This window comes from Rattus norvegicus, chromosome 4 (assembly GCF_036323735.1).
Source record: "Rattus norvegicus strain BN/NHsdMcwi chromosome 4, GRCr8, whole genome shotgun sequence".
Lineage (NCBI taxonomy): Eukaryota > Metazoa > Chordata > Mammalia > Rodentia > Muridae > Rattus > Rattus norvegicus.
Genome location: NC_086022.1, coordinates 131568856 through 131593206, shown reverse-complemented (window position 1 = coordinate 131593206; position 24351 = coordinate 131568856). Strand labels below are relative to the sequence as shown.

General features: G+C 45.1%; 1 protein-coding gene across 5 annotated transcripts in view; it reads left to right on the top strand.

The window, feature by feature from the left end:
- The window catches only part of Frmd4b (FERM domain containing 4B), a 326374-nt gene that overhangs the window by 185528 nt on the left and 116495 nt on the right, over nucleotides 1–24351 (top strand). For 4 of the 5 annotated variants that reach the window (XM_063285583.1, XM_063285579.1, XM_063285582.1 and 1 more), the window contains 3 exon segments: nucleotides 11764–11829; nucleotides 13740–13834; nucleotides 22056–22148. In XM_063285583.1, coding sequence (XP_063141653.1) covers nucleotides 11764–11829; nucleotides 13740–13834; nucleotides 22056–22148 — 254 coding nt within the window. 5 annotated transcript variants of the gene reach the window in all.

The following is a 24351-nucleotide window of genomic DNA, read 5'->3' as shown; positions in this document are numbered from 1 at the left end:
AATACTCCACTTTAAAAACATTTTATAAAGGAGGACCTGGGAATAGTAGAGGGGAAAAATATGTTCAAAATACTTTGTATGACATTCTCAAAGGAGAAATAGAAACATTAAATACATATTAAGTAAGTAAATAAACACACTTAATAAAAATAATCTACCTGCATATGTTAGTTTCTTTTTCTGTGTGTCTGGGAGTTAAGGAGTTCAATTCTGAACTGTCTGGTCACAGTCATACAAAAACCAAGAGACGGACAGCAGCCTTCACTGACTTCCAGCACAGGGTGGCTTTCAATGGTGTGTTTGAAGCGCGGTGCTTCACACTTTCTCAGCAAGTACTCCACTTCTGAGCTTTGCTTTCGTCTCTGAAGAGTGGTTTTGAGGTAGTTTATTGATTATGACAGGGAAATAAGAAAGGAATAAAACCCAGATATTGGATTGCTGCCCTCTCCAGGGTTTGACTAATGGGTTGATTTTCAACTTGAATAAGCCTGCTTGACATCTCAATATTCCAAAAGAAACATTTGGGGGGTAGAAGGGGCGAATAAGCCATTTAGGCAATCTAAGCATTTAAGGTTTGCAGTACAGTTACCGAATCACGTTGGAACTCCCTGCACTAGGGTAAAGGCCTGTGTCCACCACATTGTCGTAGGGTTATCCTTTATTCCTTTGAGAGAGGCTTGTCTTGAATACAAAAGGGACAAAGCAAAAAGGAAAGGCTGGAAGTCTAGGGGTGGAGTATGTGCTTAGCATGAGCAGCACCCTGGCTTTAATTTCCAATGTCAAAGAGCACAGCAAAGAATTACAAGACGCCAGGCACAGTGGCACACACCTGAAATTCCAGGACTCAGAAGTCACAGCTCTCAGAACAACAAAGTCTGAGCTGCACAATGAACTAACCCCAGGCCAGCCTAAGCTTCAGAATGGGGCCCTGCCTCGAACAACAACATCATTAATTGTGGATGTGCGTGTGTGAATGTTTTACAGCTAGGAGAAATTTATTATTTATATTTTTAAATTCTGTGTGCGCGCGCGCGCATGTGTGGTGTGATATGTGTGTGTTAAGTGGAGGGGTGTGTGTATGGTGTCAGAGGACAACTTTTGAGAATTGCTGAAGCTGCATCTTCCTTACTCTTTCTGCTGATGAGCTTCTGAGCCAGGCCGGCTAGCCTAAGAGCTCTCCACCACTTGCTTCACCATTGAATGCAGGAATTGCAGATCTCCCAAGCTTCCTGACTCCAAATCCCATCTGCAGCTCCTTGGTACCAGGCTGGTATCTCCTGGAGGCCCTGAGCTCTAGGATTGGTGACTTTATTCTTTTCTTTCCAGCCAGCCTTATAATATCAGGCTACCATCTTGATGGGATGGCCTCTTGTAAAATGCCATCCCAGGGACTATCTTCCCCCATGGTACTGATTCTGAAAACAACACAGCTTTACACACGATTCAGAATCTAGAATCTAAACTCCCAGCTAGCCTCTTGTGGGCTCTCCTTTCTGAACCAACCCCCAAGCAGACGCTTGTGGACAACAATGAACAAGGAAGCATTCTCTCCAACCATAGCCTCATTCCTTGTGCCTCCTGGGTAAAGAGAAATCGAGCTATAGCTGAGCTCTGGGCTCTCTTCACTGTCCAGCTTGATTCCAAGCCCCGCTTCCTTGTTTCCTTTCTGCCTTAGTTTGTTTGTTTGTTTGTTTGTTTGTTTGTTTATGTAGGCAGGTAAGTCGGTAGGTAGGAGTGGGCACGTTCCAGGACACATGTGAAAGTCAGAGGACAACGTAGGTCTGTTCTCTTTTTCCATCTTGTGGGTGTCCAGGATCAAACTCAGGCATCAGACTTGGTAACAATCCCTCTGACCTACTAAGCCATAAGCTCATCCCATGAATGGAAACCTTCTTACTGGTTTAATTACTCAGAGTTTCCCTCTTTGTCTCTAAGGCGGTTTTTCTGCAAAGGAACAATTCTACCCGGAGTAGACACTTAGCAACCTTTAGACATTTAATGTCACAGTAGTGGGACGTATCCACTTACTACTGGTCAGTGACCCTCACATCACAGAGGACACCAAAGACTCTGCTGCTGCAGTGGCCATGACGTTGAGGCTCCAAATACTAGGACAAGGTCTGTGTGCAGTGCTCTCGTGCAACCATCTGATGGTCCCCTTTGTCCTGTGCTCTCCTCAGAAGGCTGTGGCCTGAGCAGGTGTGAGCGCGTGATTGACAGCATGAATGTTTGAATGGCATTGCATACCGGACTCAATCCCAAACCAAGTTAATGTGGACTCAGGCCCAGGAGGCCACACAACTGGTCATCCCACACCACGGGCCGTCACAGAGGCAGGGTAGAGCCAAGAAGCTGCTCACTCAAGAGTGTATAAATTCCATCTGGATGGAGATGTAAAGCCCATTAGAAAATGCAGGCAGTGATTTCAGGAGATACCCAGCCTGGCTGTTCCTTGTCACCTTTCCCTAAGACAATGATTCGGTGGCTCAGTTTCCTCCCTCCGTTTTCGTTTGCTCTGACAAGAGGTCTCATTTAGCCACTGCTGTTCTTGAACTTCTGCCTCAGACTCCTGAGTTGTTGGGATTCCACACATGCACCACCACATTCAACTTCATCTTTAGCAAACTGAATTCCCACATATGTTTTCATTCCTCCCTCATCGATCCATTTTCTCCTTTTCTTTACTATGTATATTTCTTCCTTCACCTCTGTCTCTTTTACCGTAACTCCTAAGGAGTCTGCCAGGGACCTGTGAGTCCCGCCCCACATTGCAGCAGTGTGACCAGCCCCTCCAGGTCTCTGCTTTGCCCTCTGCCTAATCAGAGTAGCAGCGCTTCCTGCTTTGGGGACTTGTTAGCAGCCTGCAACAGGAGTCTTCCACTTTGCATGCCGCTAAGTCAATGCTTCATAGGCGGTGGCGTTGCCTGCCGGGAAGACAGGCTCTGTCTTGAGAGAACTGAAGGAGAAATCACAGCTGACTTTTCTGGAGACATCTGTGTCAGTGCAGGCCGTTCTCGGGATGAGAGTGTCAATGGCTCACGCTCAGTCACCACCCAGAGATGACATAAAAGAGCCCTGTTCTTCTGGGATTGACATCATCTGGGTGAAATATAAAACTCCATCCATTCAATAGGACTCAAAGTAAGACTGGCCTAGATCCCCACCCCCACCCCCTTCTCACTCCAGAGACTCTCATCTGATGAGGAGTTTAATAGCTCACCTTGCTCTCCGGTTGGAAAACTTGTTTCCCAGTGTCTCAGTTTTTTTGGGCCATGGCTTGGGAGTTGCTTGGGACAGCCTCTCTTCAGATCACTCTCTATCAGTATAAATCAGTAGTTCTCAACGAGGGCTGACTCTCTCACAAGGGCCACCTAAGACCATCGGAGAACACAGATATTTACACTTCAATTCACCACAGTAGCAAAATTGCGGTTATGAAATACCAATGAAAATGGTTGGGGGGTCACCAGAGCATGAGGCACTGTATTAAGGGATCACAGCATTAGGGAGGTTGAGAACCACTGGTATAAGTAAATGTTTATGAATGTGTGTTAGCATCTGGGTTCAATTCGTTCATTAGGAAGACTTGTGCAGGTGCCATGACACTAATGGAGGTCAAAGGACAACCTTGGGTATCTGTCGTCACCTTCTGCTTGGTTCCAAAGCAGGGTCTCATTTTGCTCACTACTTCCTGTGCCAGGCTAGCAAGTTCCCAGGTATTCTTCTGTCTCCACAGTCCATCTCTCCAGAGGCACACTAGGATCACTGATGTATGTTCTGTTGCATCCAGCTCTACATGGGATCTAGGGATCCTTAGTCAAGACTTCAGACTTGCATGATTTTCTCAGAAACATGTTACTCCCAGCCTCTACTCAGAAGGATTTGGAGACCCTGATTTTTAGATCGAAGGCCTAGTAGTAAGGGACAACACAGTCAAAGTCTCCCATCCTATAAAACCTAAGATCTAGTAGTAGGAGTAGATCTTTCTAGTAGTAGCAGACAGATATAGCTGAGTGAGAAACTGTAGGTCTTAGGAACACAGAACAGCACGGTAGAGTAGAGGAGGCTCCCTGTTAGATGAAGCAGGGAAGGCATCCAGAGAAGGCAATAGACATCTGATCTCAGATTTGAAAGACATGAAGGGACCTGAGGATGGACTGGGTGGGGGGCAGGGTGTTCCGGCCAGAGACAACAGCATATGTGACATCCCAAGAAAGGACCAAGGCTTGATATGAAGGAAAGAAGGAGGCCAGTGCAGATGTGCTGAGGTAGAGGTGAGACCTGAGGCACAAAGACAAGTAGAAGGGATGAGCCCGGGTTAGCGTCTCTTCTTGTCACTGTGACGAAATAACTGACAAATGCAACTGACGGAAGGAAGTGTTGATTTTGGCTCACAGCTCAATCTGCCATGGCCAAAAGTCATGGCAGACAGAGCTTAAGGCTGCTGGTCACATTGTATCCATAGTCAGAAATGGAAGGGGGTAAGGGGAGGAAGGCTGGTGCTCAGCTAGCTTTCTTCTTATTCAACCCAGGGCCTCAGCCCATGGGATGGTGTCACCAACATTTAAGACGGGTCTCCCAACCTCAGTTAACTCATCTAGGCTCCCTCACAGGCATGCCGAGAGGGTTGTGAAGTAAAAGCCCGTTGACAACATTAACCATCATAGACCTGTTCTTCTCAACGGAAGTGAAGTTAGGTTCTGGGTGTGTTATGTGGGAAGAGATTGGACATCTCTAAGTGGAAGGCAGAGAGGTCCAGTCCGAGTTTAGAAGGTATCACTCCCAAAGCCATGTCCTCAGAGCAATAGGACCACTACCCAGCTGCATGGGAACTGTGGACCTGGTCACAGAGCTGATGCTGCCCTCCTCCAGAGAGCAGTTTTGACCTTGCCTGGGTCATACCACTCGAAACCCCAAGAAGTCATCTTTATGAAGCAAGGTCTCTTCTGCTGAGTCTCAGAAAAAGCCAGTAGGGAACCAGAAGAAGGAGGGGAAATAAAGAGCTTGCTACTTCCTTGTCAAGTGTTTCCCTGTTCCAGACATCAGCTAAAACAAAACCAAAGGCGGCCAGGAGTTTGCTCTTTTTCCATAGTTGTTTCCTCTTACTTTTTAGTCTGACCCTAAATATTCTGAGTAGGTCCCTTCTGCCCTGTGTAGGATTGACTTTCCATTCCTTACCACCCGGCTCTGTTCACATCTCTTAGGTCAGATAGAAAGGCTGAGGCTGGAGCCAGGTGGTGAGTGTTCCCTCGTAAACCAGCCCGTCACCATGTGCTGCCACATCTGGGTGCTGGCAGTAGAAATCAAGACTGTAGCAGATTCTCACTTCCCTGTAGACCTTCCCCCGCATGACCACTGACCCACTGGACAAAGCATTTCCACCAGCTACCAGCACTTGCAGGCTGAGGACCCGCTCATATCAGCTGGGAAGCAAACGCAGTCTTGAGGTGGGAGTTCTAACCCAGCATGCACCATTCTAACCTCCAGATACCTAGAGTTGGGTGAGGAAGAGGTGGGAGAAGGTGAATCATCTGGGCGGGTACTGCACAGAGGTCTCCAAAGAGATCACATTTGAATACATGCATGGTGGGATATTTATTAGAGAAGTTGCTACTATTAGCTATCTTTGACTATTGACCGATAGAGGTAAATTCTAAAACTACTTCCACGGTTTCTGTGGGTCTCAAAAGTGATTCTAGATTTAGACATCTATTTAAGGAGTTCCACATACGTGTTTCTTAAACACAGCCCTGGTGGAAATTAGAAAATCGAGTATTTTTGAGTTGTGCTTTAAAATAAATGAGACATGCCTGGCCTGGAAGTTTTCTTTTTGTGTGTGTATAATTTGTGTATTATTTATATATAATAAATTTGTTACTATAAATATGTATAATTAACTGATTTGTTGAAATTTTAATTAGATGGCTTTTTTTTAAGCTGAGTAATTTTAAATACCTCATTATGCTCTGCTCTGACTCAGGAGCCAGAATTCAGAGTCTCACTCCCAGGTCCAGGTATAGTGACTTGTGTGGCTTTGGGGGAATCTGACCGTTTTTCCCCCCATCTCAAACATTAATAGATGCTCTTCCTATTCTATTTATAAAGTGCATAGTCCTAAGTGCTTCCCATGGACAGATACTTATCTGGAAGTGATGAGCTTCCCTGCCTGCTCTGTGGTAAAGTTGTTCCCTTTCTGCTTGTTCATATGATCCTTCCAGAATGGCCCTCACAGAAAGGCTTTCCCATGTTGGTCGGTCACTGTGTGCTGGATTCGGGACTGTGTGCATTGCCGTATTGGCTAAACTGGGGTTCTCCGCTGAACTCTTGTTCCATTGTGAATCTTGTGGTCAAAGGGCTTTGCCTTCGGTTACCCTCGTGATGTCAAAGTGCAGGAAGTACTTGCCTCAGGGAGTCACAGGGTTGACTGTGTTGTAACGCCTGGATTGCAGAGGGTGCCTGGGAGCCATGCTGTTAGAATTGCTATTAAAGTACCCTGGCTATGCAGACTGAAGGCATTCAGGAACCCCTGGCCATTTCTCTTCCTTTATTTATTTCCTCTCTCTCCCTCATTCCGTCAGCTCTGCACAATTTCTCTGTCATGTGCCTTTTAACTGGCTTGTTAATTTACCCCGAAGTTGAGTTTCTCTAAAATGAGTGTGTATGGATTCCAGAAAAGTTTACCTGTAAAGCAGTTTTCAAAGAAACAGGGCGTGTCCCAACATTAACTGCCAACTTGACAAAACCTAGAAACATCTGTGAGAAAAATTAAAGAACTGTCTTTATCAGGTTGGTCTGTGGACACGTCTATGAGGGATTATCTGGAGGGTCCACTGCTGTAGAAGGACCCAGCCCACTGTGGTCCCCATGACCCCTACCTTTAGACAGAGCATTATGGTAGTAGGAGGCTGGACTGGAGAATTTATTCACCTCATTGCTGCTGGAGGGCGGGGTGGGGGGCAGTGAAGGGCACATGAAGGGGATGAGACAAGACACAGCCTCCAAGGATCCTCAACTAGGGACCTCCTTCCTCCAACCAGGCTGCCTCCTGCCTTTTAGCACCTCTCAGTAATACCATCATCACCATGAACTCACCAAAGGATTATTCCATCTGTCAAGGCAGAGTCCTTGTGACCTAATGGTCCCTAGAAACACCCTCACAGACTTATCCAGAGTCGAGCATCAGTAACAGACATTGGCATATCTGAATCCATGACCCAGGTGAATCCCTGTGAGCGATATCCCCGTGCTCAGCAGAAAATTCATCTGTACCTCTGAACCCTTTCTAGTTCTGAGGAACTTTACTGGGTCAAGGTTTGCTCCCTCCTCCGACAGGACTCCCCACAGGTCAGACACTTGGGGGAACCAGAAACCACTACCCATAGCCAACAATGGATCCATTCTGCCCTATGCTGCCACATACTGCCATGGAGGAAACCAAACCCCATGTTCCCAAAAAATGTGTATTTTATGGCCTGTCTTGGTTTCTGTTGTCAACCGCAGTCTATTCATGAGTGTTGTTTTGATGAACAAAATACACTTCTCACTTTTCAGCCTCCAAGTGACAAGGGCAAGCCCTTCTGTTCCTACTGACAATCAAATCATCTCTAAGACATCCCCTCGGAAGCACCATTCTGCAGGGGAAGGGATTCGGGGAATATTGAACAGGAGGCTCAGAACATAGGCCAATACTACTGTGTGCTCTCTCCCTGCCTTCCTCCGCTGACCCTCATCATCTCTTACCAAACCATCCAGGGAAGTGTCTGCTACTCTCTTCTGCCCCCACCCCCAGCCCCCATCAGTCTCTCAGAGGGCATTTGCCCTCCATTGCACATCCGAGATGGTGAGCAGAGGTTGTGGGCCCATCATTTTGGAGTCTGGCCAATCTGTTTTGGCTAATTGCAGAAATCCATGGTGTATGGACTGGAGAGCAGGTCTACTTGGTAAAGGACATGCCTACCAAGTATAAGGACCTGAGTAGAGACTCCCCAGAACCTCTAGAAAGAGGAGGGCACAGAGGTCTGTTCATGTAATTGTAGGGATGGGAAGATGGGAGGCAGAATGGGCAGATCCTTCCAAGATGCACTACCCTACCTTCTTTTCTGAAGAACAGAATTCAGTGCAAGTCAGCTTAACAGAGAACAGAAGTGGGTCACTCTGACATGCTTGGGAGTCTTGTGGAATGCACAGACCAAGAGAAGCATGCCAAGTGGAAAGACACACAGCAGTCACCTCACAGCAGCCAAGGTCTCAGATCCAATTTTAGATTTCCTGGATTGAAGTTCTGATTGCCCCAGTTTGGGACAGGTGGTCATTTCTAAGTTATGTGTTGTTGCACAGTTTGTCACAACAAAATGACAGTCATTGTTTAATAGTCTAGAGTAATCCAGGTCTTAGGAGGTGGAGACAGAAAGATCAGCTTGAAGTCATCTTGCCTACATGCTACATAGGAACCAGAAGCCAGCCTGAGCTACAGGAAGCCTTGTTTTGTTTTTTGTTTGAGACCTACATAGTCTCTTCATAGTCCTGGCTGTCCTAGAACTCGATATGTAGACCAGGCTGGCCTCAAACTCACAGAGATCTGCCTGCCTTCTCAGTACTGGTATTAAAGGTATATGCCAATGGATACATATTTAAAAGAGAAATAAATAGATTCGGATTATAAGGCAACCTAGTAACTTGAAATATTTTATGAGTTATGGTATTTTCCTATGGACTTATACCGTGTGTGTGTGTGTGTGTGTGTGTGTGTGTGTGTGTGTGTGTGTGTGTTTTCAACTTTCTGTAGGTCACATATATAGTTAATTCTTATGGGTACAAAAGTAAAACTATTTAAACCAACACATTTCTTTACAGCCCCCTACGCTATGAAGAACTAGAAAATGAGTGGTGGTTTTTTCAGTCACCTCTGTTTTTATTTGTAATCGGAATTCTATTTCATTTGTGTTAAGTTGTACTTTTAGTTTAATGTGATTTGTTTTTTTGATACAAGATCTCAAATTCACTATGTAGCCCAGGCTTGCCTTGAACCCCTGGCAATCCTCCTGCTTCAGCCTCCTACGTACTGTTGATATTACAAGCATTCACCTCTATACCTGTGACTGGGGGCCTTGCCCATGTAGTCAAAGTAGCTATGCCCAAACACCTTATTCACATTTTTACATGAATAATTCACATAAATTATCCCAAAGTTTGAGTGTCAGCTTCCTAGCCTATAAAATGAGGACATTGTTCTGGTGTTACTATTTGCAGACCTTTGTAGGAGAGATGGTTGAAACAGGTTCCAATGTGTCCCAGGCTGCTATCAAATTCCTATGGAGTCAAAAACGACCTTGAACTTCTGATTCTCCTGCTGCTGTCTCCCTGGTGCTGAGGTCACAAGCATGCACCACCATACCCAGTGTGTGTAGTACTACTGTGAGCAAGCCCAGGGTGGTATGCATGCTAGGCAAAGCCTCTCACCTCTAAGCTGCAGCTCCAGGCCTTTCAGAAATACTCTAAGGAGACTATATACTTAATATGCATTGACCAGCTCAGTGACTGGAACTAACATCCCTATTCACTGAACCACCCTAAGGATGTATTTGACCTTCTCATTGCTTAGTTAAGAATGTCATCTTCAGTCATGAACTAAGCAAAGTTTTTCCACTTACCTCTTATCACCAGTTCTGTGGTTTCTGTGGGCCATGAGTCTATAACCCCATGGTCTGACCTGCTAAGCTAGTTCACAGGTGAAAAATAATGCAGAATTCAATCAAAACTGAAAGTGCAGAAATATTTTTGCATTAAAAAGATTATATATATATATATATATATATATATATATATATGAAACACCTAGTACAATACATGTATATAGCTGGTGTCCAGTAATGGAGTCTACCTTGTTTTTGAGATAGGGTCTCACTATGTTGCTCAGGCTGGTCTCGAACTCCTGCACTTTTGTGAGCTGCTTCATCCATAGCCAGATGAACAAGCATGTGCCAACAAATACAACCTTCTTAATATTTATTTATTTATTCATTTATTTATTTATTCATTTATTTACTTTGAGCTTTCAAGTAAGTGCTCCAGTAACCCAGTAAAGTGGCCTTGAATCCACTTTGTGGCCAGAACTGATCTTGACTTTCTCATCCTCCTGCCTCTACTTCCCAAGCACTGCGATTGCAGGTGCACACCACCACCTCCAACCCAATTTGTTTTTCAAACTGGTTTTACAAATGTCTGAGGTTTTGTACAGTGCCTGAAAGGGAAAAAATGTTGCCCAAGCTTTTCAAATACAACCCAGCAATCTCAACATTTGTGGTCAAAAACAGACAGAGTGTTGAGCTCACCTCAGTGCTGGAGATAGCTTGGGTATCTCTCAGAAGGAGGCTCACACCATACACAGTCCCGTGACACAGAGCATGTAAGAAAAACAAAGCCCTAGAGGCAAATTTCCAAGAAATAATCAGAGGGAAAGGAACAGGAGACAAAGCCATGAGGCCAGCTTCATCACACTCAAAGGTCTATGTGAGTGTGCATACACACACACACTTAGGGGTAGCATGGACGGATGGTTTCACACAAAGAACAGTGCGCACTTCATTTGGGTAAGTGTCTAACTGAACGATATTAAAGAAAGACATTTAGTATAGAAGTGTAAACTAGGAGCTAGGGATGTTGTTCATTGTTGGAACATTTGCCTAACCTGTGTGAGACTCTGAGTTCAGTCTCAGCACTGCACAGAGAGAGGGGAAAAGGGAAGGCAAACTGGAAACAGTGGCTTGCATCTGTAATCCCACTGCCCAGCATGCAAAGGCCAGGAGCTTTTAAGTTAGGGGCCAGACTAGACCAAATAACAAGACCATGTTGAAAAGAAGAAAATATGGATAAATGTACATATCCGAAATGAACATGAGGGTGGCCTGGAGGGTGTCCCTCAAATGGGCAGAGTGGTGACAGCTACAGATGGGATGGTTTGAAGGGTGAGTTTACCAAGAGAAGGGTCGTCTCTTTACAACCAGCATTTCCCAGCACTGTGATTTTTCAATGTAAAAAAAAACATATTGAAAATTGATATGTCAAACTGTCAGCTGTACACCTTAACTGCTAACTATAAACGGTGATCTATTAAAAGGGGGCAAAGAGTTCAAAAGTTGAAGCCATTGCATCTGAACTTCAGTCTCGTGTCTCTCTCCTTGTGTTATGTAAGTTATCAAATTTACCAGAGCACAGGCATGGTGGAAGGTGAAATATCATCGTGGCTCAAGGAAACATATGCTTGTTTCTGGGAGACCTGCTTCTCTCTGCATGATCTGTGCCCTGTGTGAACGTGGTCTACTATTTGAGCATTGGTTTTGTGGTTACTATTGTTTCCTGCATACATTAAGCAGTCTTTGCTTTTCATCGTGTTCTTACTTTAGATCCACGTGACTGTCCCCAGGCATACCCAACCTTTTGACATTGAGACACAGCCTATTACATCTCCAAAGTTCACATTCAAAATCTTCACAGTCGAGTTATTAACAAACACACAAACAAAGCAAAACAAAAAACCCTCATGTTGCCTTAAGTAAGTGTGATTTTGTGATGGGCACAAAATCTTTCATAGCTGTCCTTGGCCTCATGCAGCCTGCAGACTGCAGTTTATAGGAAGTCTTGCAAGTCTATAGTAAGTCTGCTTCGGGGAATCCCACTGAAACATTGCGCGTAGATAAATCTGCAGATTTGTGGCAGACCAGGCCTGATCCATCTCTTGATTATTTTTTTTTTTTGTCCCCACAGATGACAGAAGGCAGGCACTGCCAGGTTCACCTGCTGGATGACAGAAGACTGGAGCTTCTGGTTCAGGTAGGTATTGGATGTCTCAGGTAGTCCTTCCGGGCCCTCTTTGGGGCATGCTGGCCTGTGTCCAGGCTGTTCACCTAACTGTTCCTGGAACTCAGTGCTTCAGGGTGACTGAGGGAGAAGAGGTGGCTCTTAGCTCAGCAAACTTGGTCTGTACATGAGTTATTGTGGCTTAGTCTTCCTGACAACATCCTGATTAAGTCAAGCTACTTAAGAAATGTGAGTGGAAGCTCTTTGTAAAACATGTGACACTTGGGGTTGGGGATTTAGCTGGGTTTGGTCCCCAGCTCCAAAAAAAAGAACCAAAAAAAAAAACAAAAAACAAAAAACAAAAAAAAAAACAACAAAACAACAACAACAAAAAAAAAAAACATGTGACACTGGTTGAGTTTTATCTATTTTGCTTGCTGGTAACTTTCTTTCTATTTGCCCAACACACTGGACCAAAAGTCTCTTTTTAAAAAAAATGGTTGAGATATTCTGTTAAACTCATAGATCAATGCCTAGCCTAGTCCTCATCAGAGAGGCTTCCTCTGGCAGCTAAAGGGAGCAAATGCAGAGACCCACAGCCAAACATTAGGTAGAGAACCCTGTAGGAAAAGGGAAGAAGGATTGTAGGAGCCTATCCAGAGGGGTCAAGGACACCAGGAGAACACAGCCCACAGAATCAACTAAGCTGGGCTCATAGGGGCTCACAGAGACTGAAGCAGCAATCATGGAGCCTGCATGGATCTGAGCTAGGTCCTGGGCATACATGTTGTGGTCGTTTAGCTTGGGGTGTTTGTGGGACTCGTAACAATGGGAGAGAGGGTATCTCTGACTCTCTTGCCTGTTCTTGGGACCTTGTTCCTCCTATTGGGTTGCCTCACCCAGCCTTGATATGACGATTTCGGCCTAGTCTTATTGTATCTTGTTATGCCTTGCTCGGTTGTACCAGGGCTCTTTTCTGAAGGGAAACTGAGGGGCAATAGATCTGGGATAGAAGGGAAAGTGGGCCAGGGGACTGGGAGGAGTGGAAGGAGGGGAGGATGAGGTGGGGCTATATTTTATGAGAGAAGAACAACAACAACAAAAATTGTTGAAGTCCTGTGGGCAGGCTACACCTATGGTCTGCTTTACTTTCTCTTAAGACTTGTTCTTCACACACTGCACCCACGGTGCAATTAAAATTAATAGGACAGGAGGAAGATGGCTCCATGGACCCGAGTGCTTGCTGCTCTTGTAGAAGATCCAGGTTGCATTCCCAGCACCCACATGATGGTTCACAGCCATCCGTAACTCCAGTTCTGACCTCCGCAAGCACCACCAAGCACACACCGTACAAACATACATGCAGAAGAAAAGACACTCACGTCTTTGGAAAAAAGCAGAGGAATAGCATGGTGGTAGCTTCGCCAACCTTTAACGGAGATTTCTGCCTGCTTCTTTCTCTCCTACCCCTGCTTTCTTTCCGTCCCTGCCCCTCGCCTCATACTGTCTTTCTCCTCCCTTTCTTCCCGGCTTCCTTTCCTTGTCTTTCTCTCCCCATTCTGTCTCCTCCAACTGCAGATGTCCATACTTCAGACCATCATCATGAGCTATGAGGCTCAGGGTTGAGAAGGGAGCCACTCAGGCTGCTGTCCAGTGGTGCCCCTGTTTTCCCCAGTCCCTGCAAGGCCAACATCAGTCATCAGTTCTGGCAGATTCCAAACCACACTTCCTCCCCCCAGGCCCATAGCATCCCCAAAGCTCATAGGCAATTCCTTCCCCAGGTGGAGGCTCAGAACTTAATGGTGCTGATGGCCTGAAGAAGGGTTTTTAAAAATCACACAAGCAAGCAAAAGCTGCTCCTGGTGGTTTAAGGCGGAAGGAGGTGCTAGGGCTGGGAGAGACTGGCGAGCAAACAGGTACTAATCGGATTTGTGTTTTGACAGCCCAAGCTTTTATCCAGAGAGCTGCTAGACCTCGTGGCGTCCCACTTCAACCTGAAGGAGAAGGAGTACTTTGGAATAACGTTTATAGACGACACGTGAGTGTTCGGGGTCTTCCTGTCTTTGCCTTCTGCCTGGACTATGCGCTCGCTGATTCTTGTGGTGGGCGACGAGGGAGACAGTGTTTGTATCCTGTTTAGTTATGAGTGTCTCAGTATGGAAAAACCTTTCCCTACAAATGCCATAAAGGAAGAAGGGAAGGAACACAGAGAACGTAAAAGTCTTAAATACCACCAGGTGTGGTGGCAAAGGCCAGCCATCTCAGCCCTCGGGACGCTGAGGCAGGATGACAGGTACAAGTTCTAGGCCATACTGGTCTACATATCAAGCTCCAGGGGAGCCACAGCTGGGAAGCTGGATAATGAAACAAAGAAAGAAAGAAACCTCAAAGTGTGTTTACAAATGTGTGTTAATAAGTTTGTAGTCCATGTTACGTGTCTACTTGAATGAGTGGTAATGTTCCCCAACTCACTTCATAGATCAGTAATGAAAACACTCGTCAGTATTCACAAGTATCTTTTTTTCTTTTTTCTTTTTTTTAAAGATTTAGTTATTATTATATAAAAGTACACTGTAGCTGTCTTCAGACACACCAGAAGAGGGCATCAGATCTCATTACACATGGTTGTGAGCCACCATGTGGTTGCTGGGAATTGAACTCAGGACCTCTAGAAGAGCAGTCAGTGCTCTTAACTGTTGAACCATCTCTCCAGCCCATTCAGGAGTATCGTGAAGTTAATTTAATGTTTTGATGTTCATGGTTAGAGAGTTTAAAGCCCAATTTGTGACTTATCTCCATATATATATATATGGGTGTGTGTGTGTGTGTGTGTGTGTGTATTCCTATTTGTTTTATATTAACCTAATTTGTCTGTATTATATGTGTCTGAGATGTTAGGAGAGGAATTCTTCCCTTTTCTGAAGATATTTTCTGAGGAGTCCCTTAAATACTAAGGTCTAAGAACATGTGTTCCAGACACAAAATATGCTGGCCAACCACAACGTTCTTTGCATAACTTTCTCTGTTTGAGCGGTTTTTCAGTTGTCCTATAAAACCAGGTGGAAAATAACCTCAAGAAGGAGTTGATTTGTTTTTAACACCTTATGTCCTGTAATGCTTCCTAGCCCAGGGCTTCTAGGAAGTCTAAACAAAACTGTCAACTCTGACCGCTAACCCCAGATGTACAAGATGCTTGTGTAGAGATATGCAAACCCCAGAAAAACTTAGAGCCTGACTCATAATGTTTACTGAAGATGATTTACCCAAAGCAGGGCGGAAACACGGTGGACATTGCCCTCTTACTCAGAGTCACCCAAAGACATGTTCACCCAATAGCTGGTGGAGAGGCATTTGATTGTCTGCCCTCTGCTGGATAAAATAGGAAATGTGTGTGCCCAGGTTTTTTTCCCCCACAAGTACTTAGCCAGAAAGCCTCAAGCAGTTCACATGAGTCAGTGATTAAAGTGCCACACACACACACACACACACACACACACACAGAGGCAGAATGATAGCATATAAGACTCATGGCCAGGAAAACATAGTAACTGATTGATATGCTAGGAACTGTAATTGCCATGAGCCCTATCATTTAGGAGACCTTATCAAGCTGAAGCTAAAAGTCTGAAGACTAGAATAATGCATCTGTTTAAGGAATGTCTCCTAAATGTCTACAGGCTACCAGATGGTATTCCGTGTCCCAGGGATTCAGCTGTGAGCAGCATAGTTAGGATCTCCGCTCTAAGAGTTGCTATTGCAATGCTATTGCAATGGGATCTAGTTTAACAAGCAAAGAGATGATAAGGGAATACCAGAAACTCTAAGACGATGTGAGAGGCCATATTAAGGAAAGCTGGTGGGGCCAGTTTTAGACGGAGTGGGCCAGGATGATGTCTGGAAGACAGCATGCATCAAACACCAAGAACTGGCTCTGTGAACAAAGGCCAAATTGTCCAAAGACGGAACCCAGTTTAACTTTCGTGTTTTGTTTGATATGACGTTTGTTGGTGTGTGAGACAGGACCTCAAGTGGTCCGAGCTGGCCTTGAACTCCTTACCCTCCTGCCTTGCCCTCAGTCCTGGGGTTATATGTATGTGCCACCATGCTTGCCTTAGTTTCTGTTTTAAGAAATGTGGGGAGAGCGGCTGTGGCTAATGTGCAGGAAGGAAAGAGGTCCAAGATTTGGCTAAGAATGAGATGGGGGGAAATACCGTAGAGTTCCAAAGCCGCGTGATCTGACAGCAGCATTTGACACCTCTGACACTCAGGTTTCACACCTATAACCTGTACATAACAATAACCCTCACACAGCAAGTGCCATATGGGAGACTGTTGTGGTTATTATTCTAGGGCCTTGCTACATCCCCTTCTTGCTTTTAAATATCTACTAAGGATTCTTACTCCACTTCAGATCATTTAGTTCCCAAATTAAAATCACAGAGACCGTTAGATTTATAAGCTTTAGAGCAGTAGAGCTGGGCAGATATTAACCCTTTATGCTATCTTGTCTGTTTCCCTGTCAATAACCCGGAGATGCCACTTGCCACGTTTCGTTTGGGCCACTCCTGCTCCATCAGGCCAGCCCTTGTGGGCATGAGCTCATGATCCATGCTACCCCATGGCAACCTCTTCCTTCTTCTCCTCACTCTCCTGGTCTTGGTCCCTCCTGAGACTCCAAGCCTGGGAACCTCACCACCCCGCTCTTTTCTGCACAGCCCAGGCTGTAGGCATTCTATTAGCCAATCAGGGATAACTTGGGGCAGGGGGCAAGGTTTATGTAGCATCCTTCTGTGTGCATGAGGATCCTCAGTGAGGGAAACAGATCTTGGGGGCCACTATTTAGCGTTTGAATTCATAGCAGCCACAGAGCAGCCTCCTACAGAAGGCCCATAATCCAGTGTTGTATTCTGTCCTCCAGGCACATTAAGTAAGAATGCAGAATCCAGAGCACAGGCACGCAGGTAAGAGAGGCTTTGCACAGCACTGGAGTGGTCTCACAGAATTATCTCTAGGACCTGGCAAGGCACACAGCGTCCACAGAGAGGACAGAAGGTGACAGTCTAGGCAAGCATCACTTGAAACTAATACACACTGTGCCCTTGCTAAGTGGGAACACACTAGCCTGAGAATGATTAAGAGCTGAGCAGAGGACAAGATCACAGGTGAACCCCTCAAGGCACGGAGATGGCAATGCACCTTCAGCCACTGAAGGGAGGACAGACCATGGAGGAGGAACAGGATTTAGAACTAAAGTGGCAGCGCTTGAAAGAAGGGGTCAAACCACGTGAAAGGCAGAAGCCATAAGCACAGCACCTCGTCCAGACATTCGAACTTCCTTCACAAAGGAAAGGAAAAGAAATGGGGATGACGCTGCCTGCCTGTAATCCTAGCACTGGGAAGACAAGAGTACCGAAAGCTCTAGGCCAGCCTCACCAACATATGAAACTCTATCGAGGAAAAGGGGTTCACAGGGTAAGAGAGCTTGCTTCACAGAGATCTCATCCAGCCTGGCCACCCTCTAACCCTAGCAGTGCATAAGAGGAAAGGGGATTGCTGGGACCTGCTGATTGACAGCCTAACTCCAGATTCAATAACAAACCCTGCCACAAGGGAGTAAGACCGAGAGTTATAAATAAAGCAAGATGCCCACTGCTCTCTGCTGGTCTCTGCATACATGTGTGTGGATACACCACAAACACATACATCACACACATACACTCACACACACACATACTCACAGACACACACATCACACACACACACAGACACACAGACACACACACACACACACACACACACACACACACACCAAAAAGAGAGGTGGCACAAGATGAATGGCTTCCTTTGAGGACTTGGGCCACCACCTTCCTTGTCTACCCTGGGATCTGTGGACTCCTTTCTAATATACTCTTCTTGGTCCACAGAAGTCAAACCTTAACAGTTTTCCTAACAGTGTGCCCCGGGCTCCCCTACAGGTAACAGGCAACGCCTAATGTCAGAGTTATAACCAGCTGGGGAAGGTGTTACCTGTGTTTATTTTCAGAAGTGCAAGTTGGTCTTTTCTTCGAGACAGAAGTTCTCGGCCTTTCCGGGAACAGGCCTAGAAATGTATTTATGTCTAAGGGTGTCTCCTCAGAAAGTCTTGGTCACAAACCTAGTTCTTTGTCTGGTGAATATTTTTGGAAGGTTTTTCCCGCCAGCACTCCCTTTCTGTCCACCCCCATGAAGCCAACAAGTCGGACCCCTCCCTTTCAGGGCCCTCACTGACTGAGTTGCATTTTCCATCCCTAGTGCCACATCAGCCCTGAGACTGTGGTAAACTGAACAGAGGAAGGCAGAGCTGCAGGGACAGTGTCAATGACTGTCTTTACCCCAGCTCAGGGAGCCAGAAGAGAAACAGGGAGGTAGACCACAGTTATATAAGGAAGGCTGCAAAGCCGACCAAGTAAGGCAGGACCCTGACACAGAGGGGTGCAATTCCTAAGGCTGCCCTTGCCTAGGCTTCCCAGTTCGGTGTGCAGGGCAGTCTTCCACCTCTAGAGGGCAGCCTCAGCCCTCCTTCTCCACAAGGGACCCTTTCTGTCACCTCCCTTCATCCATTTTGGAAAAACTTTACTGAATGGCTTTTGTTGCTGAAGAAATAACACATAAGCTTTGCAGACGCTTCATACTTATTGACAAAAACACTTAAAAACAGCAAAATAAACACATTAAATGAATCTTATCACACCTCTGCACTTAGGCATAGGTAATCTTCTTTTTATTCCTCGGGGTTTTCATTCAGTTGGAGGGACTGTAAAATGGCTTTTAAAAACGAAATTTTGAAAATATAATACATGTATTAGTGGTACATGGCTATGATCTCAGTCCTTCGGAAATGGAGGCAGGGGGATCATGGGATTGAGGCTGACCTGACCTGCATGTAGAATCCAAGGCCAGAGTCTTCCTAACAGAGGGAGGCCAGTCTCGATTACCAACAGCAGAATGTGGGCTCCAGGCCCGTGACAGCTCACGTGATCTCTTGCCTACGTACCCAGAGATTCAACTCCCAGCAGAAGGAGAAAATTTGATCTCTAATATGTACTTTTATGCTTTAAATGTCTATTTCTGTTACATACACACGAGTATCTCCTTGGAGTATTTATCGAGGTTAAGGACAGCCGCTTTTGTTGTGTCCCCACTCTGACTATACTTTCGTCCAAAGAGGTAACAGGTACCCGCACCTCGTTCTATCTCTGTCCAGAATTCTGTATTAAACTTCTCCTCCATGTTTAATTACAGTTTGCCCCTGATCCTGTGTCCAACCCAGTTGCTGCCTGTGTGCCGTGCACTTGCCTTGTTCATTCTTACACAGGGTTCTGTGTGGCTTCATAGAAAACTTGGAACGTCTGAAATCATGCCACATCTCTGTAGGGAAAGAATAAGGGACACGCCCACCCATGGCGACCTGTCACGCCCCCTCGAGGATGAGGCAGGAGGATTGATGTGCAAGGCCATCCTGACTGCACAGTGAGCTCCTCTTTCAGATCTCTCCCAAAGAAAAGAATGAGGAAGGGGAGAGGAAAGGGGGAGGAAGAGGGAAGGGAGGAGGAAGAATTCAAAATTAGTCTGATCTGCCATGTGAAAACTTGACGTAAAACTGATGTGCCGTGTATTTAAACACTTACTTTTAACTGCTTTGAAGCTGAAGTGCCCTTAATTATCACATTAAACATGACAAAGTATAATGCAAGAATCTTTAACTTCTGACTTGTGTTTTTGATTTTGTTTTGTTTCGTTCGTTTTTCTTACACACAATACCACTGATTCTAAGAAACTTTCCCAAAGTTCCACCAAGAAAATCTTGGGACAGTTCCCAGCAGCCATATCTTGTAACTATAGAAACAAATACATAGAAACTAAGCCCAGTGTTTTACATATATATATATATATATATATATATATATATATATATATATATATATATATGGAAATCCTTTACCCCATATTGTTATCATTTACCCCATATTGAGAGCTCTGGGTTCAAATTCCGGGCCTGACATTTTTCTTGCATATTTACTCTAAAAGATAACATGAATAAGTAAAGACTTCCAACGTGATCGATAAGGTAAAGAAACCACTGCAATGGTGCCTCCATGGTATGGTTAGGAGGTTTTACTGTGACTAAGACAGAGGAAATATCCAGAGATATCAGAAGTCCAGAGCAGAGAGAAACAGAAGTAGACTGGACATGTCTATGAGATACGTCTGGACAGGGTTGTCTCTCAGAGAAGCTCATGAGTGGCAGAGATGAGGGGTAGCAGAAAATCATGTGGGCCATGAAGACAAGCAACTGTGAGGACGGAAGGGCCAGGAGGCTAGCTTGAACCTTTAAATGTACAATAGGGACTTGTGAGTGGGGACTGACGGACTTGGGGGCCAGCCTGGGCTTTGATGTGCAACTAAGGGTAAATCAATGGAGAGCCACAACCTTTCTGCCAGAAGCCAGGGAAATGACTTCTTTGTGGGGGCAGGGGAGGGCTTGTTTTACAAATGTCCTAGTGGCTTTTATCTGACCTGACCACCAGAAGAAATCCTTTCATAATCCAACCTGAGCTCATAGGATCCCATTACAGATGGTTGTGAGCCACCATGTGGTTGCTGGGAATTGAACTCAGGATCTCTGGAAGAGCAGTCAGTGCTCTTAACCGCTGAGCCATCTCTCCAGCCCTAAGTGTTACCATTTATATGGTTACTATTTGGGTCCACCTTTCCTACCTGCTTTGTTCCTGATTTTTTAAAACTATTGTGTGTAAACCTATTTGTCTGCATGTATGTATGTGTACCATGTGTGTGGAGTGCCCACAGAAAACAGAAAGCACTGGAGCCCCCAGATGATTGATTGTAAACCGCAGTGTATGAGCTAAGAACCGAACAAGAGCAGTCAGTGTTTGTTTCTGCTGAGCCATCTCTCCAGCCCCCTTTTCTATCTACTTACGATGAATGACAGCTTCGAATCTCCTGAGTCTGCCTTTTAATTATTTATCCAAGGACCAAAATAGGCTGGAACATGTTTTCTAGCTTACAACAGATTTTGCTGGAATTTGACATCCCCTTCCCACCAGCAGAAGTGTATTCTGAAACTGGATTTAGCGTAAGCACATTCAAACAGGCCCTAAGACGGTTAGGCCAGCTGAACAAGCCTTTGAAATCGTGGAAAGAATCCATGGAGCGTCGAGCCGTAAAGGTCAAGGTCTTGAGAGAACTGTTTATGCCTGTGAACTGATGAGGCTTGAGAGTAAATAGATATTTAAACATCTGTAAGTCGTGTGTCCACAGAAACAGTTCCAGGAGAGCGCCAGCCTGTGTGTACATGGAAAACTACTGCTGTATTTGAGTCCCCTTCACTGTACTAAACTGGAGTCCTCCTCCTTCCTGACTAAACTATGTCACATTTAACCTTTTGTATGTGTATAAAGATTAATTTAGTGTTGTTCAATGTCTTAACCTCCCAAAGCATTATCTGTTTCTTATTTACTCACAGCTTTTATAAATATGTGCACGTAATATGTATGGATTTCCGTTAGTTAAAAAATGGGCAGGCAGGGCACAGTAGAGCAAACCTGGACTAATGCAAGACTTTGCTTCCATAAACAAAAGGCAGTATTGGTAATATATTATACTCACTGTTATGCTTTTTATTAGAATTTTAAGTGTTTGTTCATGTATTTTATTTGAGAGGAGGTCTCACTGAGTAGCACTAGCTGGCCCAGACTTATATAGATCATGATAACCTCAAACTCACAGAGATCCACTGGCTTCTGCCCCCCACTCACTTGTAGCATTAAAGGCATGCATCACCAGGCCCAGAGAACCTTGCTTTTTAAATTTATATCCAGATTTGAATCCAGAAAATTGTTCCAAGCAACTTTGCAAGCTTGTTTTATGACTGCATTGCCTTTCTCTATATAGATTTAGATAATTATCTTAACAATACCCTGAAAGTATTTGAATTATTTCCAGACTTTTGGCTATCAAAGATTTTTAGATGTGGGTCATCTGTTTAATGTGCAACTTCCTCTTGACAAGCTTCTCCAGTTGGAAATGGTGGCTCACAAGGAGACGGGTTCAATAGGTGTGACAGAAATCGCGGAAGCGGCCTCATGGCCTGTTGTACTCTCTGCCTAGTGTGAGGGCGTGAGTGTTTGCAGGCAGCTGGGCCAGCACCATGTGTTGCTGAGCTTTCTGTGTCATGCTCTGCCTTTGCTCTGTTCTCACAGGGGTCAAGAGAACTGGCTGCAGCTAGACCACAGAGTTCTGGAGCATGATCTGCCGAAGAAGCCAGGCCCAGCCGTCCTGCACTTTGCCGTCAGGTACGTGTGGGTGCATCCAGCATTCTCCTTCTTTTTTTTTTTTTGTTTATTTTTATTTTTCATGATTTCTAGAAGTCAGAGATAGTGAATAAAAAGGGAAGAGAACCTATGAGAGCATTACCATGAGAGAGTTTGCCTGCTGTCTTGGTCTAGGTTACCATAGAGACTATGTGGGGTTGTGTTCTTTGAAGATAAAGGAGAGAAGTGTCTTGCTTTATTCCTCAAAGACTCAGGGTAAACATGAGGCTGAGGAACCTGAGAGATGTATTTTAATGTTAAGCCTGAGGTCTTTTTTTTTTAAAATCAATAAGCTATTGAGATTCTTCAAATCTGAAATCTGGCAAACATTTACTATTGTACTTTATGCTGGGAATAATGTGGGCTAGAGAGATTGAGACAACTAAGTTTTATACAATTCCGTGTCTTCATCGAAATCGAAGATGCAGAGCAAAGCAACTGCACGGAGAAAGCATTGCGCCAACAGCTCACAGATCTGAGTCAGTTCACGCAGAAATGGACAAGGAGAATTCTCATGACCCTCACCATGTTCTATGAACTCTGTTTGGGAATAACAAAGGCCTGAGACCCATGGGTTTAACTAAATCAGGGATTTTCTCAGAGCTGGCCCACCAGGAATGTATTTTAGCATTAATTATTACCAACCTAAGAGAAGTGGGATGTTTAAAGACTAACCAACCCTCTTGCCCTCTCCATAGCTTAAGATACGAAACATTGCCAATGGAGCCCACAGTTCCTTGTGTCATAGACCTGCCCCCACTTTAAACCTGAGTAAAGCTTTACAGCAACTCTGTATTGCTGGTAGATTGTTCATAAACCAAATTTATTTTTGTAAAGTTGATTCAGATGCCTCTACTGGGAAAGGCACTCACTACCAAGCCTGACTGCCTGAATTTGATCCCTGGCTCACTGGTAATCCCAGACCCACTGAAGTCAAAACAGGTGGATCCATGAGGGCAACCAGCACACTGCTTAGTGAGAGACTCTGGGTGCAGGGTCTGTCTCTCTCTCTCTCTCTCTCTCTCTCTCTCTCTCTCTCTCTCTCTCTCACACACACACACACACACACACACACACACACACACACAGTGAACAGTGGCGAAGGAAGAAAATGAACTCCAACAGTTGTCCTTTCTCCTCCACAGGCTTGCACCCATACATGTAAACGTGTGCACCCAGAATAAATAAGTGTGAAGTCATTTTAAACTAATTCAACATGAGGAATAGTCTAAGATCATGTGGAACTTTAATGAAGATACATCTCATTTTATACTGTGATGATGGAGACCCCACCCCTCCTCCACCCCTTGCCTTCGCCTCCTCTTTTCCCTCTTCCTTCTTTTCCTCTGACTCCTCCTCCTCCTGCCCCTTCCCCTTCCCCTCCTCCTTTCTATAATGTTCAGGCAAAGTCAGTCATGGTGAAATTTTACAAATTTCACTGTTTTCATTTTTATTAACACCCAACAGGGAGGGCACAGGGAGTGACTTGTCTAAATCATAGCAGGAGAGGTGTCCCAGGATCCTAAGGAACAGCTGGAGTTTACTGAAAGGGTCTGATGTAAGGTGTATGTGCCCAGAAGCAAGCGGAAGGAGGTCCCACCAGAAGCAAGGAGAACGCTGCCCATTAGTCAGAAAGTGAAGGGAAACTTGTTGTGAGTGAGGTACCTGTAAGGAGTGAAGTTATCCTTGTGAACATTTCAAACTCTGAAAATACAGACTTAGACGTTCCCTTCCACCAGAAGTTCCTCTCCACAGGAACTTCCTCCACCTCTCCCTTCCCACCTGGAAGGAAAACCGGGTGGGTTGTTTAGTGGCTTACTGTTTGTATCTTACTAAGGTTGGGGAAAATATGTCTCTTTGCTCCTTCCACATTAATCTTTGTGGGCACGTGCCATGTTTTTGCTGTGTGTCAGCCCAGCCAGAGCAATGCGTCTTTGGAGCATCTTGACAAATGTTATTTATTTAGTGACAACATTTGTGTGCCTGTTCTGCGACAGCTGCCTAGGTCTGGCGTGTGTCTGAAAATTCCAGAGAGCAAACCCTGCCTTCCCTTCCTGACAGTCCTTCACAAGGCCATGTTATCTTTTGCAGCAGGTTTCTGGGATTCCACAGCAGTTGGTGGTGGCTTGTTCCTGGGGCTTTAGCCCCTACTTAGCACGTTATCTCAAATGTCCTGTAACAGCTT